We start from the raw sequence: 18812 nt of genomic DNA on the forward strand, positions 1-18812 counted from the left end.
AAAACAAAACTTTCTTTTTCACAAGGTCGAACCCTCTTTTCTAAAGTATTTCACTTTGAATATCGAAGAACACCTCAAGAACACTTTAAAGAAAACATCATTTTCAAAAACTTTTCCTTGATTTCTCAATCAAATGATTATTTTTTATGGTATGGAAGATCAGTTTTTACCGCAACCACAGAGCATACTTTGAATTGATCAGTATCACCTTGATCAAGGAAGAAAAAAAAGCAAGAAAGTAGAAGAAAGAAAATAAAACGAACAAGAGAGGAAGACAGATAGAGCTCACGTTGATAATGAAGGTAGGAGAGGTTTTTGGTGTAAGGAAAACAAATGACCAATGTTCTCTATTTATATTGAAAGATTGGAGCCAAGCATAAAAACCATTTCTTCCTCCCCAAGTACTACCCCAAACTCGCGGCTAGCCCTAGCCGAACTAGGGTTTCAAAAACTTCTTCTCTCCTTCTTGATTGGTTCTCAAATTTTGGTTTGATTTTGTGATTAAATCTCCTTTAAAATTCCATTTAAAACCCTAGTTGGGGATTGTGCTTCCTTAAAGGATCTTACTTAAAACTTAACGTCTAGCTTCTTTTGGACTTTAGTCATTGATGTGCAAAACCCATGCATTTAGTCAAAGTAAGTTGAGAAGATTAGTAAGCTTTAGCTTTAGATCTTAGGTGATCTTAGAAGCTAAGTACAATATTAGTGTGCTTGTTAAAGTTCGGAGCACATAACGGTTACTAATGTGAAAGTTAAGTCAATTTTACGGTTACTTATTATTATCGTTATTATTTTTAATTCTTTCACAAGTTGTCATGAATATAATGAGAAACTCATCTAAACTTTTACAATTAGTATTTAATATAATGAAAATATATAAAATTTATTAATATCTGACTAATATTTTCATAATGTAAAGTCAAGTCAATTTTACTTTTACTTGTTATTATTATTATTTTTTAAATTGTTTTCTTAAGTTGCGTTAATAAAGAAAATTTAGATCATAATAATTTTTAATATTTTCAAATTTGAGAAACTAATTTTTTTAATTAGTAATTTTTTTTTATACATCAGAAAACAAATTAGTAATTATTATAACTATTCCTATAAAATTTTATTAATAACTTATTAATATTGTTATTAATGTATAGGTCAAGTCAATTATACTTTTATATATATATATATATATATATATTTATATATATATTAATTGATTCATGATATTAATAATAATGGTGGATGTTCCACAAAATACTACTTTAATTCAAATTATTTTGTCATAAATATTTTACACCAAATTTGAAATACATTTTTAAGGAAAGTGATAAAAAAATATTAAAAAGTAATAGAATGTTCAGTATTAATTATTATCAATGTTTTAAATATCATATTTTTAATAAATATTTATTAATTTTCAAAGCAATAACACATTCCCCCTTTGTGCATCTATGAGTAGGATGCTTATCAAAATACCAATTAACACATTTCACGTGCAAAAACGTCTTTCCTCTATAAAAAGCCCTCATTAGATATGACTGAATTGCTCCAACAATGCTTTCTTCCTCTCCTTAAGGTCGGTCGCATACATAGGTTTGGGGAGATATTCTATTTTCCATTTGTGCCTGGTTTGAGAGAGAGAGAGAGAGAGAGGTCTTAAATAGAGACATGGTGAAACGAAGAAAGAAAGCTTTTCATATTCTCCCTTCCTCTTCTTGTACCATCACCTCGACCATTCTCCTTCACCTCCAAGACTTCTTTTGTCTATTGTGTTCTTCACTAAAGAGGTAAATCCTTTTATATTCTTTCCTTTGATGTAACTTTTATGCATAAAGTTTGAGTTTTGAGTTTTTCGGTTATTCAAAATTAAGATTTCAAACTTTTCTCCTTACTAAACTTATAGATCTACTCTTTCGCTTCATGAAAATGTGAAAATGGTTTTGAAAAGTTAATGACAGTGTGTTAGAGATTTATAAAGTTTGGCTTTTGAACTAATAGTTCTCATAAGGTTTTTCACCATCACTAGATCTACATTTTGTATTATTTGTTTTCTTAGAAGTTGTTATTCCATAGAAAAGTGATTTTGGATTCAAAATCTTCACTAAAGTTGTATAGAATGTTTAGATCTATCATTTGACATGTTTTTTATGCTTAAAATTTGAGTTCTTGAAAAGTCCTTTTTGGTTAAAAGTGATTTTGAGCCTTAAAGCTTATTTTTCCTTTAGATCCAGGCTTAGATACATTGTATGTTATTGGTTTGAAAGAAAAATCTTGCCTCTTTTCTTGTTGAGGTCGTGGCCTATTGGTGATTGGGGGATGAAAACATCTTTTTAAAAATCTAGTTTGCTTGTTTGGTGTTAGATCTAAGTCTTGGGTAACTTTTGGTCAAGATTGTGTGTGAAAATCCTCATCTTTTGTCCATGTTGATTCTCGACCATACAATGATTATGAGATTGAGAATTTACAAATTTTCATTTTGAGATTTGATATATGTTTTTAAGTGTTAAAATAGCCTAAGAAGTGATTTGAGAAAAAAACTAATGTTATTGGTGAATTAAGGGGTAGGGTCGAGGGCTTACATAGGATTTTGGAACTATCTTACTTGTTGAAACTTGTTATGTGTTGATGATTGTGTTGATTAAGTTGTATTAGGAGTTTTGATGCTTAGAAATTTGATTTTGGGTTGAAACTATGAATTATAGAAACTTTGGGTTGAAATAAATATTTGCAAATGTTATTGGACTTGAATCAAAATATTTATAGTTCGAGGACTTATTTGGAATTATGCTTCCTTAAAATGATCTTTCTTAAAACTTAAGTCTACTTTCGTCTTTGACTTTAGTCTTGTTGTGCAAAACACATGCATTTAGTCTAAGTTAAGAAGATTAGTATGCTTTAACTTTAGATCTTAGGTAACCTCAACACCCTTCGTTGCCGCTGCAGTTCGGACCTTCCCCACCCTCTGCCGATGGGTTTGGAGGTCGAGATCTGATGTTTTTTCTTAACACCATCGCAAGATTAGATGTGTATTTTCTATCAGTTACCCAAGAACTGGTACCTGCAACTTTACCTTTTTTCCACTTTTTTTAATTTCACAGACATAGCAATTGGAACTTGGAAGAATTAGAATTGGCAAGGCACAAGAACAAAATTAAAAAGCAGAGGAGATGGGGGGAATCATGGAGAAAGAGGCGCAAAATTGAAGCAGAGAAGTCATGGAGAAAGAGACAAGAATGTAAGGGAGAAGAAACTGGAAACGTGAATAGGATTTTAGTTTTTCACCGTCAGATACATCAAAGGGTGGTCATTTAATGTCTAATTATTTTTAAGGTGTTTTATTGTAGTTAATTTTTTGGACCATAAGATGCATCTAACGGTCATGATTATTGCAGGAGTGGATGGATGAAAAAACTTGCTGGAGAGGATCCTGGTTCCACACGACGGTTACTAATGTGAAGGTTAAGTCAATTTTACTGTTACTGATTATCATCATTATTATTTTTAATTCTTTCACAACTTGTCATGAATATTATGAGAAACTCATTAAAAGTTTTACAATTAGTATTTTGTATAGTGAATAATATACAAAATTTATTAATATCTAACTAATATTTTTATAATGTGAAGCTCAAGTCAATTTTACTATTACTTGTTTTTATCATTATCATTAATTTTTTTCTTAAGTTGCATTGATAATTATTTAAATATTAATACTAATTATTTTCAAATTCGAGAAAATATTTTTTTTACAATTAGTAATTATTATAATTATTAATGTAAAATTTTATTAATAACTAATTAATATTGTTATTAATGTATAGGTCAAGTCAATTTTACGTCTATATACATTCATTGATTGATATTGATAATGATGGTGAAGGCTCCACAAAACACTACTTTAATTCCAATTTATTTTGTCATAAATATTGTAGGTCAAATTTGAAATACATTTTTAAGGAATGTGTTAAAAAAAAGTTAATATGAAGTTCTACATTTTTTTTTCCGAAAGCAAACTTATATTCATGAGCATCATGATGTGCAACCCTCCTCAAAAGGGTGCAAAAACTAGCAACCTTGGAAACAACTCAACCCAAGAAGAAAGAACAGCCAATCCAGAAAAGGAACTAGAAAAACACCTAAACCCCATGCTTTCTTAAGGAGACTTGCAAGCATTGATCTGATAAACAACATGAAATAGGGAAATACCATTGGTGAAGTTGTAAACCATAGCTTTGGGGGGTTTCTGGCTTTTTTTTTTATGGTTCCTTTCTGGGTTTGTTGTTCTTTCTTCTTGGGTTGGGTTGTTTCCAGTGTTGCTAGTTTTTTGACCCATTTTGAGGAGGGTTGTACATCATGACATTCAATTCATTAATATGATTTTACTTTCAGGAAAAAAAATTAACTTTATAATTTTTTAATTTTTTTATCACTTTCTGTAAATAATATATTTCAAATTTGGTGTCGAATATTTATGGCAAAATATATTGGAATTAAAGAAGTATTTTGTGGAACCTATATATATGTGTGTGTGTGTAAAATTGACTTGATATATGCGTGAATAAAATTATTATTTATCAATGTTTCAAATATCATATTGTTATTAAATATTCATTAATTTTCAAAGCATTAACTCATTCCCTCATTGTACATATGTGAGTAATGTATTTATCAAAATACCAATTAATACATTTCACATGCATAAACATTTTTTGCTATAAAAAGCTCTGATTAGATGTGACTGAATCGCTCCAACAATGCTTTCCCACACCCTTGCCCAAAACCACCACCATCATGATTGATCTGATAAATTTTTCAACATTAGTCAGGCTCTTCTTTTCAACATATTGTGCAACCAAGTATTCTTTGATTCTCGTTCTTTCAATACCCATATTTAATTTTCATATTGTTCAAGGGAGACATTAAGTCAGAGACTCTATACATATTCTTTTCAACCTAATTTTTCTAGGCTTCTATTCTTACAAGAAACTATACACTATGCTATAGCACGGTTTTCCATGAACACCACCAACACCTTAGGTGATGCCCTAGTGCAGACCAAACTCATTTTGTATGGTAACTTGCATGTTGTGGTTTACAACACCAATAAACCCCAAAATAAGTTATGGCATCTACTAGGATAAGACATAGTATCGTTGAAATTTCACAATTTCAAGCTCCACCCATTCATGATAGGTCCATAGAAGTGTCTCCAATTGATGGAATTAAGCCATATATTGACATGCTGGATAAATCCATTAACATTGTTGTGTCTGTTAATATCGCTGATGAAAAAGTGAAAATTTAAGATTATGGTTCTAGGGATTTAATGGAATAATGGAAATTAGAGCTTTACAGTGTCTTAGTTTTAAATTCAATTTTCATCAATGATATTAACAGACATATTATTGTTGATGGGTTTATCCAACAAGTCTATATAAGGCTTAGTTTCATCGATTTGAGACACTTCTATGTACTTGTGATTGGTGGGTGTAGCTTGCAATTGTGAAATTTCAACAATATCATTCCTCATCCAAATAGATTTCGTAGCTTTTTGTTGGGGGTTGGTGTGGTTGTAAAGCATCTACCGCCAAATTAGCATACGGAAAATTGGTTTGGTCTGAGTTGGAGCATCACCCATATTGGTTTTTGTAACACTTGAAAAACCCAGATATTAGCATATTATAAAGTTTCTTGTATGAATAAATGCCAGGGAAAATTAGGTTGGAAAGGGATAGGTATCAAACCACTCATCTAATGGTTAAAAGTTATTTTGAGACTTAAAGCTTATTTTTCCTTTAGATCTAGCCTTAGATATACCTTGTATTTTATTGGTTTAAAAGAAAAATCTCATCTTGCCTTTTTTCTTGTTAAGGCCGTGGCTTATTGGTGATGTTTGGGTGAAGATCTTTTTTTAAAAAGCTAGTTTGCTTGCTTGGTATTAGATCTAAGTCTTAGGTAAGTTTTGGTTAAGTTTGTGTGAGAAAAACCTCACCTTTTGCCAATGTTGATTCTCGAACATACACTGATTATGGGGTTGGGGCTTTACAAAATTTTATTTGAGCTTTGATATATGTTTTTAAGTTTTCAAATAGCCTTAGAAGTGATTTGGGGAAAAAGCTAATGTTGTTGGTGAATTAAGTGGTAGGGTCGAGGGCCCACATATGACTTTTGGAACTATTTTAATTGGTGAAACTCGTTATGTGGTGATTTTTTTAAGAAGCCAAATGAATATATTGAAGTGAAGTACAAATGATACTTCAATCCAATACAAGAGGAGAAAGAGAAAGTGTAAAGATAAAGGGAAAAAAATAGCAAATACAAAATCTGAGAGCCTCCAACAGGCAAAGAGAGCTCGACATCTCCTTCGAGAAAAGACCAAAGAGAATAAGCCTCATTAAAACCTTACCAGTTACCAGGAAAAACTCACTTGAAAAAACCTGGAAAAGGAAAAATTTTGCAAATTTTCTAGGGGTCATAATGAATCTCCAAAGAGAACTAAATCGCTAACTAACTAAGAATATACCCATTGAGGCAAAATACCTCAATCATCTAGACAAGAATAAGACCCAACATTGCAGAAACAAAGTTTGCCAAGTCCCATCCTCACAGTAACGTCAAATGCTAAGGAATGACCCTTCAAAACTTTTCCCCAAAAGCCACGACACCACCCACTCAGCTGTAGAGACCAGAAAATCATTAGGAGAAGACAAAAGCAAAATACTTCAATCCGCCAACAACAATACAAAGTTCAGTGAATCAAAGACAAACACAACAACTCTCCAACCGACAAATTGGCCAGCCTAAAGGACATCGGCACAAGAGACAGGATTTGAAATCCATTCAATCAAGGAGTAACTAAAATAGCCATCCTTTGCTTTTAACCATAACCAAACCCTGTACTGGACCAGGTCAAGAAGCCTATTCCAATCAACCTTCTCTCCTTTACAAATTCTACTATTTCGAGAGTACCAAATAGCCCCAACTGTAGCTATCAAAATCAGAGAAAGGACCATCTTCCACGAATTATTTCCCGAACAGATGTTCAAGAACTGCATAAAATGAGGTTTTCCTTCACAGGGCAACACTGAAATAGAGCCAATCCAGCGCAAGACACCACACCAAACTAACCAACTCATCGGGCAACAGAAGAATAGATGAGAAATTGAGCACACTGCACAAGATACATCAGTTCCACTTGGAATCACATTCCTTTTTCTCAGTTCATCTTTCGTCTGAAGCTTTTTAATCAACACATTCCAGGCTAAGGCTAACGAGTTTGACGGAGCCTTAGACGCCCATAAGAAATCAAATAAGCCTTCATGAGACCTGAGTTGTTTAAGTTGGGTTAGGAGTTATGATGCTTAAAAATTTGATTTTGGGTCCAAACTATGAATTATAGAAACTTTGGGTTGAAATTAAGATTGTTAGAGGACTTGAATTGAATTATTTAAAGTTCGAGGACTTATTTGGGGATTGTGTTTCCTTAATCTTTGTTGTGCAAAACACCTGCATTTAGTATAAGTAAGTTAAGAAAATTTGTAAGCTTTAGATTTAGATCTTAGGTGATCTTAGAAGCTAAGTATAATATTTGTGTGCTTGTTAAGGTTTGGAGCACACGGTGGTTTGTGAGCTAGGACTTAAAACTTGTGAGGAGAATACCAAAGGTAATAACACTTCGAGTTCTAGACTTTAGCGTGCAACTTTGTTTGTTAATTATATGACTTGAATTGTCTTGATGATCGATGTTGAAAATGAGTTTGTGAACTTATGAATGGAAGTATACCATGGACCATGGTATATGAGAATATGATACGTGAATATGTGTGAGCTATGTTTCAAATGATATTTTGATTCTTGATATGTGTTAAGTGGACTTGGAAACATGACTTATTGAAACATGCTTATATAAGAACATGAGTTTGATGATATGATCACATGCTTATAATTATGTGAATCACACGATAATCTTTTAGACGATTATATGCTTGAGATAGTAGTATATCTCGATAACAAGCAATAATTGTATGGACTATTTATTGTGCTTCTCTATTAGATGATATTATCGATTGTATTCGTTGGAGCTACAGATACCCATAATTTTCATGACCCCGACCACTCATGTCGCGCGAGGATACTCCGTTGGAAACTTAACTCCGATTGTTTTACTAATCATGGAGCATAACATTAAATTTCTAAAGAAACCCGGGAGCTGCTTGAGGATGGGGAGTACGGCTCCAGGTGGATCAAGATTATGTGCGTCTCCATTCATTTAGGATTCATTAGAAGTCGCATACCATGGTAGATCGCTAGTCACGTGCTAACCGATTGGGTATCCTTGGATCTTTGTCTTAACTGCCTTGTATGGAAGTTGGTGTAAATTATGTACAACATGATGAAAACAACATTAAACATACTACATACGATAATTAGAGACCATGTAGGTCTCCCCTGAACTATGTCGATATCCGACTATGTTTGTGTTTGAGATGTCTTGTTGTGCATGCTTATTGGTTACATGCCTTGTTTGTTATTGTGTGATTTTGCACGTCCTTGTAGCTCTGTGGCATAAGAAGTTGACCCTTGCAACTTTTCTCTCTGTGTGGACGCATCATGGATGATCTTCTAGAGGATGATGAAGAGACAACGAGATGTTTGGACGGACGTCTGGTATCAGCACCCAAATTTATCATACCTTAATTAATTATATTAATGAAAGTTTAAAATAAATAAATAAATATAGCTAAAATGTGTAAAATATATAAAAACCAGCACTCAAAATTATAATAATAATAATGAATTAAATAATTTCGGAAATAATAATAATAATAAAAAATTAAATAATTCCTAAAATAATAAATAAATACTGAAAATAAAATTTCTAGAGAATGATCAATACATCATTAAATGATTCAAAATTAATTAGGAGAGTTTATTGATCAAGCATTTGATCTTCTACAAGAATAATTGGAGAGTGATTCCAAGGAATAATTAGAATATGCTATTTAATTTAGGAAATGGGGAATAAAATATAGGGTAAATCAAAGGGAGACTAGAGGCACCAAACCCTAACTAGACGGTTATAAAGAGAGGAAATTTTTGGTGGTAGAGAGAAACAGTTGAATGATCACTTATGAGTTGTGGTTTCATTTTTGAACTGCAATTCTAAAATACGAAATATTAAGCGTGAGTGAGTTTCCAGTAACGAAATCATCAAACGGTGATTGAAAAGGTTTGGTTTGTGCTTCAACCATGTTATACGTTCTTTCTCTTTGATAGTTGAATGGATAACATGATCAACCTTTCTCTTTGCTAGATAACATGATTATTGTTATTGAGAAAATTGTCGGTTTAATATGTGCTATGTTGTTCTCTTGAATTTATAAACTTAGAAGCAAACCTATGAATTGAATCTCATGATAATATGCCTATATATATGCGTGCAAGTTGATCTGAATATATCTGCAGGAAAATTAATATTTTTTTTACAGATTTATTGATAATAATTTTTTTTTAAAGAGAATTAGATAAAAATGATTAGAAACGGATGAAATATAACATACCAAACGAGTTCAAGATGTTTCTAGCTCAATCATGATTGCATTCAAGACATGCCATGCTTTATACCAAAAATACAAACAACACATAGAGTGGTCCATAAGCACGTGGACAACCCGGGACAAGCTCTAGTCATTAGAGTCTTTCCACCGACAAAAATAGATTATCCAAGATCAAACTATAATGTTTGGCTGGTGGTGGTGGGTATCCTTCAGCCTCTCCTTCCTCGCAATATAATGGGGTCTCTACAGATTCTTTCGCATCATATAAAATGTAATCTGAGAGAGATACACCCACCATAATCTGAACAAGTATTTGATCCATAATACAATGTACAAGGTGGTTAAGACCTTAAAGTTTAGTTTAACTTGGCGTAAGCTACTTAGAGCTCTTTTTCTTTTTTTTTTTTTGGTACACGAGGAAAACACTTAGAGCTTGTTTGTTTACTCTCTTTTTTTTCCAGTTTCAGTTAAATAAAAGTGAGTTAATATAATTAGGACGAGTGCAATTTTACTTGAGTATTTTTTTAATTAAGTATAAGTTAGTTTTTAAAGTCTGAAATATATGAGTTTCTAAAAAGTACATTTGCATATACATTTGGGTTAGAAAAAAGTGATCAATTATATGGTATTTTATAATATTGCCCATTTTGATGCTCCGCGCTCAATACATTTTAATAACTATCTTTAAAAATTATTTCACTTTTTTTAATTTAAGCAATATTCAGTTTTTTAACTAATTATTACACATTTTTCCTGGATCGGATCAGAATGGAAGAATTAGTCTCAGAGCTCGTAATATAGGTCAAACAGATTTGGGCGGAAGACATTCACGGGCGATCTTATCTCATCACTAAAGGCGGACTTTATCTTCATTGGTGACCCCTTTTTTTTCAAACAGTTACTAACCTAATAACCTTAGATATTTTACGTTAAGTTTTTAATAAGTCAAGCACGCTTCTCTCATACTTGACACCTAATTTAATAAAGGAAATGTCGTCGCAGATTTCTTAACTAAGAATGGTAGGAGAGATACAATGAGTTTGATAATTCATAATTATCTTGCTACTAATGTTGTTTCTTTTTTATTTGAAGACTACCATGACACTCTTTTTTGAGCGGCTAGTCTTATTTGTGATCCTGTTTTTTCTTGTTTCTTTTTAGTATTGATGTAAAAAATTAGAGGAAATCTAACAGATTTCCTGAAAGCAGAGGTTCACTATCGTTATGCATTTGATGAGTGTTGAGCTAGAAGTGGTAGAAAAATAGCATTGTTGATTATTCCCTTACTTATTATTTATTGCAGAAAGCCATAAACTGAAGACATGTCCCTTAATGAGACAATGGATATTTTGTACACATGAATCCGTGACACACGAGAAATGTTGAACCAAAAGGCATACCCCAAGAAAATTCAAGCGTCCTTTACCTACACGACACAACATCAAAGCCTCTGGAACCGGATATACGATTCCAAATTGTTTCAAATGGGAAAGTGTTCATCAGCCACTCATGCCAAATTCATATTGCATAAAAGTAACTTGTACCTGTGTTTTTTTTCTCTTTGCAATGAATGATCACGTAGAGAAAGACAAAAAGAAACACCTTATATGACGTTAAAAATGACCTTATTTAGAGGAAAAATAGAGTACTTTGTCAAATTTGCTGAAGTAAGATGTTTGTTCTTCCCCCTCGCCCATGTAAAGGGACACCGACAACAAAATTTCCAAACTTAAGTTGTATTCATACTTTTTTAAACTAAATTTGTTCTTAGTGCATAGCCAAAAAACAGAATCAATTCAACTTGATTAAAATCAATTCTTACTAGTATATATAATATTTGAATGTAGCATTAAAATTGATTTTATGGATCAAGAATCTATTTTATTTGCTAGAACAAATAGTTATTTAGGTAAGGATAATCAAATCTGGGATTTACAATTTCAATTGCATAACATTATTAATACCCTGTAAAAACCATTTTCTTCACGAAAGTTTTAAATATCATTTTTAACTTACATATTTTGAATCAATTTTGTCTATAATCAAATCTGTCAACGTTAATTCAAACACACTTAATGCATAATTGGTTTAGCGTTTGAGATCAGCGCAAACATGATTTTATATATCTAGAGATATCAACAGATAACCTATAATTTGTCATATTGAGTTTAACATGGATTGAAAAAACTGAATTTTGAACATTAACTTCAACCTAGACTCACGTTGAGTTCAACAGAAATTCAAATGCACATTAATCTCTTGTGTTATCTTTTTTTTTTTTCGTTTATCTAACATGGATATCCTATATGGGATGGAATCCCGCTCCATCCCTCTAAACATATCTACATTATTGCAGTGCTAACTTTCCAAGTGAAAGTTTTTTTTCGTGTAAGATTAAAATCTCACTGCAAGATCGAACCCAAGACATTTCTTAAAGGAAACAAGCTTATAAAAAAAAATTATCATATATTCCATGTTATCTCTGATCATTTGTCTAGTGTCACAACAACAAAAATCATCATATATCATATAACAAGAAGCATAGAAAGATACAACAACAACTTCTTGCATAAAATTCATTAGCATCCATGGAGATAATGGATCCAACTCTGTTTTGCAACATTTTAAACGCAATCAGAAACTTCATATGCTGGTTTGTAACTACTTAACTTCCTAAAAATGTTTATAACACACCTTAATCAGAAGCAAACCTTTTTATTTGATAAAAACACACCCTAGACCAAATCTATCCTAGAAAATTTGGTTTCCCACTTTCCCTCTAAACATAAATTATAGAGCACAAAGATTTACACAGAAATTAAGAGCCTGCTCGTTTGAATGCGGACCAAAGAGCACTTTATTGGAGTTTATCTAGTGTTTTTTAGTAGATAAACTTCAATAATTGTCATTTAGTCCGTAATGAAACCGACTCAGCTCACCTCCTTGAGGAGCCTGGGAACTCCATTTTAGCCTTATTGCTTGTAGAACGAGGAATTCGAAAGCAGAGTGTTGAAGTGGGTGAACCAACATCACCACCAACTTCATCTTTATCATCTCCCCTGAAATCAAAAGATGAACCAAAGCTTAAAAAACGCCTCCTTCCAATCTTCCTCACTTGAACAACCTTGGATGAAGAAGAATCTGATGAGGATGACCATGATGGAGATGAGAAGGTGGAAGGTGATGATGAAGAGGTTGATGATGATGAGAGAATGGTTTTCTTGAGATTCAGTTTTGGAAGCAGAGCAAGCAAAAGATTGGATCTTGATCTTTTCTTCACTTGTTTTTTGCAGGGACTGGTGCTGGAGTAATAGGAAGGTGGAGGAGTAAGAGGAGGGAGAGTGTTCTCAGAGAATGTGTATTTGGGAGTGCCAGGTTGAGATTCCCACACAAAGGGGACAGTAACTGCTGCAACTCTGAAAGATGGGTTGGTCATGGAACTTTCCTTTGTGAGAAGCCTGCAGAAGAATTTATCATCTTGCTTAATTTGGAGGACAGTGTTTTGAGAAGGCTCAGATTTTTTGAACATGTTTGATGATTTGATCAGAAATTAAGAATTAGGTTGCTGAGTTTCACTGAATCTGAATGGGGTTTGAGAAGAAGAAGAGATATATGGAAGTTTTGGACTTTGTCTTCTGATTTAAATAATAGTGTCTGATATACAATTGAAGTCAGCACAGATATCTTTTAATTTAGAACACATGCAACTCTATTATTGATAGCAACGGGTAATAGAATAGAACACTGTTTGAATGACAAAGCTTCCTAGTTTCTTCTGTACGTAATTTCTAATTTTATTGCATGTGAACAAATTTGACTCTACAAGGCTGTGCTTCTTGAGCCACAAGTTCAATTCGAAGTGAAGGCAAGCCATAGGTTGATGAGTTATTTAATTTTGATTTTTATTGGTTTTAAGAGGAGATAACTACTTTACATGGTTATACAATCATTATAGTTATTGTTTGGTCTCACCTTATATTATGACGGTCCCTAGATGGTAACTCAACTTATTATTATTATTATTATTATTATTATTATTATTATTATTATTGTGCACTGCCAAAAAAAATTCACAATCAAGTAAACACTACTTAGCGACAACGACTAAGATAAGTCCTAACTCCTAACTCGTTCAAACCAACTAATTGAGCAAATGTTTTATATATAGTTAAAGATTATAGGCCATTGAAATAAAGCGACAATCTTGTAAGCTACTCACAATTGTTAAACAAAGGTTAGCCTGAAACACCTGCATTATCCTTCACATCAAACTCTATAAATAAGGTGGATTTTGTATGACTTAAGAAGTACTCATGATTGATCATACATTGTTCTTTGATACTTAGAGAGGCTAGATTCTCTCTCTTTCAGGGCTTCACTGACTTAAACGTCCAAGTGTCATTTGTCGGTATCTCACTTGTTGTGACTTGTGCGGCTCCACCACAGTTGGTGGGAAACCCTTCTCGGAGAGATCTCCAGACGCTCCTACCCACGCTACCACATATTTTGCTTTTTGCAACAGTTCAAAAGTGTAGTCATAGACAGGGAAAATGTTTCCTAAACTTTATGCAACAATTACCCATAGTCTCATGTTCCATCGTTTCACAATTCATTTTGTAACAGTTTTTCGTACTTTATGGTAACACTATGAGAAAATGTCACATATTGTGTACGTAGAAAATGTAACAATTATCACATAATAAATTATCTCTATAATAAAATACAGTACATTTATTTAGTGTTTTGAAAAATGTATTGCTTAAAAAATGAACTCTTTATGACAACAAGCACGACTGGTTCCTAATACATTTTTAGACAACACTTTTAGCCATTGCATAAACCAGTGTTGCTAAAAGCAACAAATGTTGTAGTGCTATGAGTGACCTCAACTGGTTTCTCGACATGCCACCTGCGTTCCGCCGGTAATTTAGAGGAGTTTTCTCTTCATTCTACTAGTTCTTAAATAAAAAAATGAGTTTATTAATTAAAACTCCAATTTATCATGTAAAGAGAAATCCTATAGTAATATATGTGTAGGACTTTACTTCCGCACATGAATTGGTTGATCTGCCATGATATCCCAAAGAACATGCTAAATTTACGGCTGCAGATCCTCTGCTCTAGTGAGAGTCAAACTTGGAAGTAGCAATATATGGAAAACACTCTCTTGATAGGGGAGATAACATGGGGCAAACGTGCCAAACATCAAGGGACACTTCCTCTTTGCATTGTAAATTTGTAAATTACTAAATTCCTTGTATTTCGAGCTACGTACCCTCACATGCACCTTCCAGGAATTTACGCCATTTAATGAAGAGTGATGAAGAACTGATTGTATGGGCCATGCTTCTTTAATATCAGAAACACGCTGACTAATTAGCTAACAGCCAAAGGCATACATCAAACGGCCCAAGATTGTTTCAGTTTTTTTTTTTTTTTTTTGAAAATGGGTAATATATTAAAATGTCATAGAGGCTAATACATCCGAGGACACCAAAAGGTCTAGCTCTGGCGGAACTTCCTCAATCCAAACCACGTTGGAAAATTTTGAGGAGTTCTTAGCCAAGTAATCAGCTACACTGTTGCCAGAACGACGAACAAAAGAACTCAAAACAATTAAAGTAAGAGACCATGTCTCGACAATCACGCAAAATAGAAAACAAATAAGAGTCACCACGCTTGTTCTTCTTCCAAGTCTCAAATAATTGCAAGCAGTCCGTTTCTAGAATCACTCGGAAGAAGCCAAGATCTCGGGCTAAAGACATACACCATCGGAAAGCCAAAGCTTCAACCATTAATGCAGACTGAGCATCCACTGAACTAGAAGCCGCGGCTGCCATAATGTCACCATTGTGGTTCCTAGCAACCATACCAAAACCTGCTCCTGATGCAGCTGTCCATGAGGCATCAAAATTAAGCTTTATCGTGTTCCCAAGCGACCTCCTCCACGTCGTCCTGAAGGTATACTCGCTTACCGGCGTGGGCGCTACAATCTCACCATCGTCAGGGCACATCAATGCTGTCAAACGGTGCAACAACACCTCAAAATTGGGGCCTCGGTCCCGCGATGAACTGTGTTGTTCCGCTGCTCCCAAATCCCATAAATCAGAGTGAAGCCAATGCTAAGTACCTCAGGATCCTTGCTATCCAAGAGCTGCTGTATATATTGCGCTGGATCCTCACCATTTCTGAACCGCATACCCAAGGGGGATGCAAACCACCATCGGCTAACCACAGGGCACTCAAAGAGCACATGTATTATTGTCTCCTCATGCTCCATGCAGAACGAGCAGCCATCCTCGACGTCAATCCCACGTTTCCACAAAGCCTGACGCACCGGTAATATTCCCATGGTTGCATGCCAAATAACACCCTTGACTCTAGGTAAGGACGGGGCGTGCCATATGGATTTCCAATAGCTGTTGTGTTGGTTTCTTCCGCTATCAACCGTGCTCAAAGACGAGGTAGCCTCATTACGAACCTTGTGTTGGCGGACAAACGCATAACCCGTCTTCGTAGTATAAACACCATCCGCAGTCATTGGCCAGAAGAGAACATCTGGTGAGGGCCGCAAGGATAGAGGGATGGCTAGAATCTCCTTAGCCGTGGGTGGCCAGAAGACAAGCTCAATCAGATCCCTGTTTCAAACCTGCAAATTAGCAACCATTAAGTAGGACACGTAAGTTAAATTACCTTGTTGGGCCAATTCCTCCCGGTAAATCAATGGATAACCACTTGGAAGCCATTTATCCTTCCAAATATCAATCCCTTTGCCATCTCCAACTCTCCAACGAGCCCCCTCAACAAATACCCAAGCTGTGCGAGAGATACTTGTCCATGCATAACTTGGACGAGCATGTTTCTTCGCTGCACTTAGAGTAGTTTGTGGGAAATACACGGCCTTGAAAACACGGCCCAAAAGAGATTCCGGATGCTTCTGAATACGCCACCAAGTCTTTGCAACTAGAGCAGTGTTGAAAGCTTTGAAGTCTCTAAAACCAACTCCGCCATCTTGTTTTGATCGACATAATGAATCTCATTAGAGCCAGTGAATTCTCCGACGGGAAGCGTCACCACTCCAATAGAATTTGCTAATCATGCGCTCAATAACTGTACATAAACCATCAGGTAAGAGAAAACAAGACATAATATAAGATGGAATTGCCTAAGAAACCGCCTTAATGAGGACTTCTCTACCCGCACAGGAGAGAGATCTTTCCTTTCAACCTTTGAGTTTCTTCCAAACTCTTTCCTTGACAAATTGAAATATCTGGGTTTTGGACTTACCAATGATGGTAGGAATCTCCAAGTACTTGTCATAACTATCCACCGCCTTAACACCCAAAAGCGTTTTAAGCTCATTGAATCGGGGACTAGGCACATTTTGGCTACAGGATAGCATTGATTTGTCAAAATTAATGACCTGGCCAGAAACTCTCTCATAGGAAGCAAGGACACTAAGGATGGTATGTGCTTCCTCCACTGTGGCCCGAGCAAATACCACACTGTCATCTGCAAAAAGGAGATGAGAAATCACAGGAGCAGATGCGGGACGGGCAATTTTAATGCCATGAAGAGATGATGTTTCAATCTCTTTTTGAATCAATGCTGAGAAAACTTCCCCACAAAGAATAAATAATTATGGAGAAAGAGGATCCCCTTGTCTTAACCCTCTGCCAGGGTCAAACGGGACCTGCGGATTACCATTCAGCATCACCTGAAACTGAACAGAAGTAACACAATCCATAATAAGTGAAGTCCATGCAGTGGGAAAACCCATCTGCTGAAGGACACTATGAAGGAATGGCCATTCGACCTTATCGTATGCCTTAGACATATCCAACTTTAAAGCCATCATGCCATTACGACCAGACATTTTCTTCTTCATCAAGTGAAAACACTCATACGCCACCAGTGCATTGTCCGTAATCAAACGACCAGGAACAAAAGCACTTTGAGGTCCAGTAATAATATCAGGTAAAATGAATTTAAGCCTATTCGCAATCGTTTTGGTGATAATATTAAAAAAGACGTTACATAAACTAATAGGCCTAAAATGAGTTGCATGAACAGATTTTTTTTAATTTTAGGAATTAACACAATAAGAGTTCTGTTGATCCAATCTAATATTTATGTGAAGGTAGTTGTATTAAATATTTGATACAAAAAATTTAATTTTTCGTTTATAAAGATTAACCCAGCTTGAATAAAATTGTCCTAGTGAAAACTCTTATAGTCTATAGTCTACAAAAAGCTATACCATATTTTATGGTTAATATTACTAATTAGGTATTTCAAAAAAAATACTAATTAGGTTATGTATGCTTATAAAATATCTCTAAAGGTAGCTCAAGTGGTAAGAGCTAGGAGACATAAGAGATTGGGAGGGTGAAGGGTTTTGAGGAGACTAATTTACTAACATTACTAACGATGAGTTTTGGAGTAGAGGGAAGTGGCCGAAAGGTAGCAATGCTTCGTTTATAGCTCTCATTCCCAAAGTGAGCTCTCCGCTTGGGTTAAATGATTTTAGACCTATTTCCTTAATTGGGTGCATGTATAAGGTAGTGTCTAAGGTGTTGGCACTAAGGCTGAAGAAGGTGTTACCAAAGGTAATCAGTGAGAATTAGTTTGCTTTTCTGGGGGGCGGAATATGTTGGACAGCGTAGTGGTGGTGAATGAAATTATACATGCAGCAAAGAAGAGGAAGAAAGAAACATTGATTTTCAAAGTGGATTATGAAAAGGCCTATGATTCTGTGAGCTGGAAATTTCTAGAGTATATGATGGGGAGAATGCAATTCAACAGGAAGTGGATCAAATGGATAATGAGTTGTGTCAAATCGGCCTCTGTGTCGGTATTAGTCAATGGGAGTCCAAGTGAGGAATTTACTATGAATAAAGGCCTTCGCCAGGGCGATCCGCTTGCTCCTTTTTTATTTCTGATTATAGCTGAGGGTCTTACCAGTTTCTTTTCACAGGCAGTAAACTTGGGCAGATTTAAGGGGTTCACTTTTGAAGGAGATTTAGGATTTGATGTTTCAATACTCCAATTTGCTGATGACACAGTTTTTGTAGGAGATGCAACGCTTCAGAATGTGCAGACCATCAAATGTATTTTGAGATGCTTTGAACTGGTTTCTGGTCTCAAAGTCAACTTTCACAAAAGCAAATTGGCAGGGGTGGCAGTGGATCGGGATTGTTTAGGGCAGTTTGCCGCCATTCTTCATTGCAAGATAATGTCCACTCCGTTTGTGTATTT

General features: G+C 34.6%; 3 protein-coding genes across 15 annotated transcripts; 1 reads left to right on the plus strand and 2 right to left on the minus strand.

Annotated features, from left to right (window-relative positions):
• The first annotated feature begins 1499 nt into the window (after positions 1-1499).
• LOC130728053 (uncharacterized) lies at positions 1500-11251 on the plus strand. 13 transcript variants are annotated; one of them, XR_009015550.1, is made up of 5 exons: positions 1500-1784; positions 3096-3297; positions 3390-5952; positions 7602-7661; positions 10858-11248. XR_009015550.1 is itself a non-coding variant. In XM_057579382.1 (4 exons), the coding sequence occupies exons 1-4, from the start codon at positions 1666-1668 to the stop codon at positions 10406-10408; spliced, it is 474 nt and encodes a 157-aa protein (XP_057435365.1). In that variant the 5' UTR covers positions 1505-1665; the 3' UTR covers positions 10409-10849. The 13 variants fall into 13 exon arrangements, 4 of the variants coding, with proteins under 4 accessions (XP_057435365.1, XP_057435367.1, XP_057435366.1 ...); XR_009015549.1 differs by lacking the exon at positions 10858-11248 and adding an exon at positions 8085-8511; XR_009015552.1 differs by having other exon boundaries at positions 1503-1784; positions 3390-3455; positions 10858-11251.
• An 853-nt stretch (positions 11252-12104) lies between these two features.
• Positions 12105-13204, minus strand: LOC130728052 (uncharacterized). Its single transcript, XM_057579380.1, has one exon. It carries the CDS (start codon positions 13081-13083, stop codon positions 12490-12492), a length of 594 nt encoding a protein of 197 aa, XP_057435363.1. The 5' UTR covers positions 13084-13204; the 3' UTR covers positions 12105-12489.
• A 1920-nt stretch (positions 13205-15124) lies between these two features.
• Positions 15125-16095, minus strand: LOC130713219 (uncharacterized). Its single transcript, XM_057563011.1, has 2 exons — positions 15756-16095; positions 15125-15639 (listed from the first exon to the last, which is right to left on the minus strand). Exons 1-2 carry the CDS (start codon positions 16093-16095, stop codon positions 15125-15127), a joined length of 855 nt encoding a protein of 284 aa, XP_057418994.1.
• Between the last annotated feature and the right edge of the window lie 2717 nt (positions 16096-18812).

Source organism: Lotus japonicus, chromosome 1 (assembly GCF_012489685.1).
Source record: "Lotus japonicus ecotype B-129 chromosome 1, LjGifu_v1.2".
NCBI classification, from domain to species: Eukaryota; Viridiplantae; Streptophyta; class Magnoliopsida; order Fabales; family Fabaceae; genus Lotus; species Lotus japonicus.

Excerpts from the sequence above, each read along its gene's own strand:
- LOC130728053 (XM_057579381.1), top strand. The coding sequence starts at position 1,666 with ATGGTGAAACGAAGAAAGAAAGCTTTTCATATTCTCCCTTCCTCTTCT. Across the intron at positions 1,785-3,095 it reads TTGTGTTCTTCACTAAAGAG|ACATAGCAATTGGAACTTGG; the intron begins GTAAATCCTTTT and ends TTAATTTCACAG. Across the intron at positions 3,456-8,084 it reads CGACGGTTACTAATGTGAAG|ATACCCATAATTTTCATGAC; the intron begins GTTAAGTCAATT and ends TTGGAGCTACAG.
- LOC130728052 (XM_057579380.1), bottom strand. The coding sequence starts at position 13,083 with ATGTTCAAAAAATCTGAGCCTTCTCAAAACACTGTCCTCCAAATTAAG.
- LOC130713219 (XM_057563011.1), bottom strand. The coding sequence starts at position 16,095 with ATGACTGCGGATGGTGTTTATACTACGAAGACGGGTTATGCGTTTGTC. Across the intron at positions 15,640-15,755 it reads GTGGTTTGCATCCCCCTTGG|CGGAACAACACAGTTCATCG; the intron begins GTATGCGGTTCA and ends ATTTGGGAGCAG.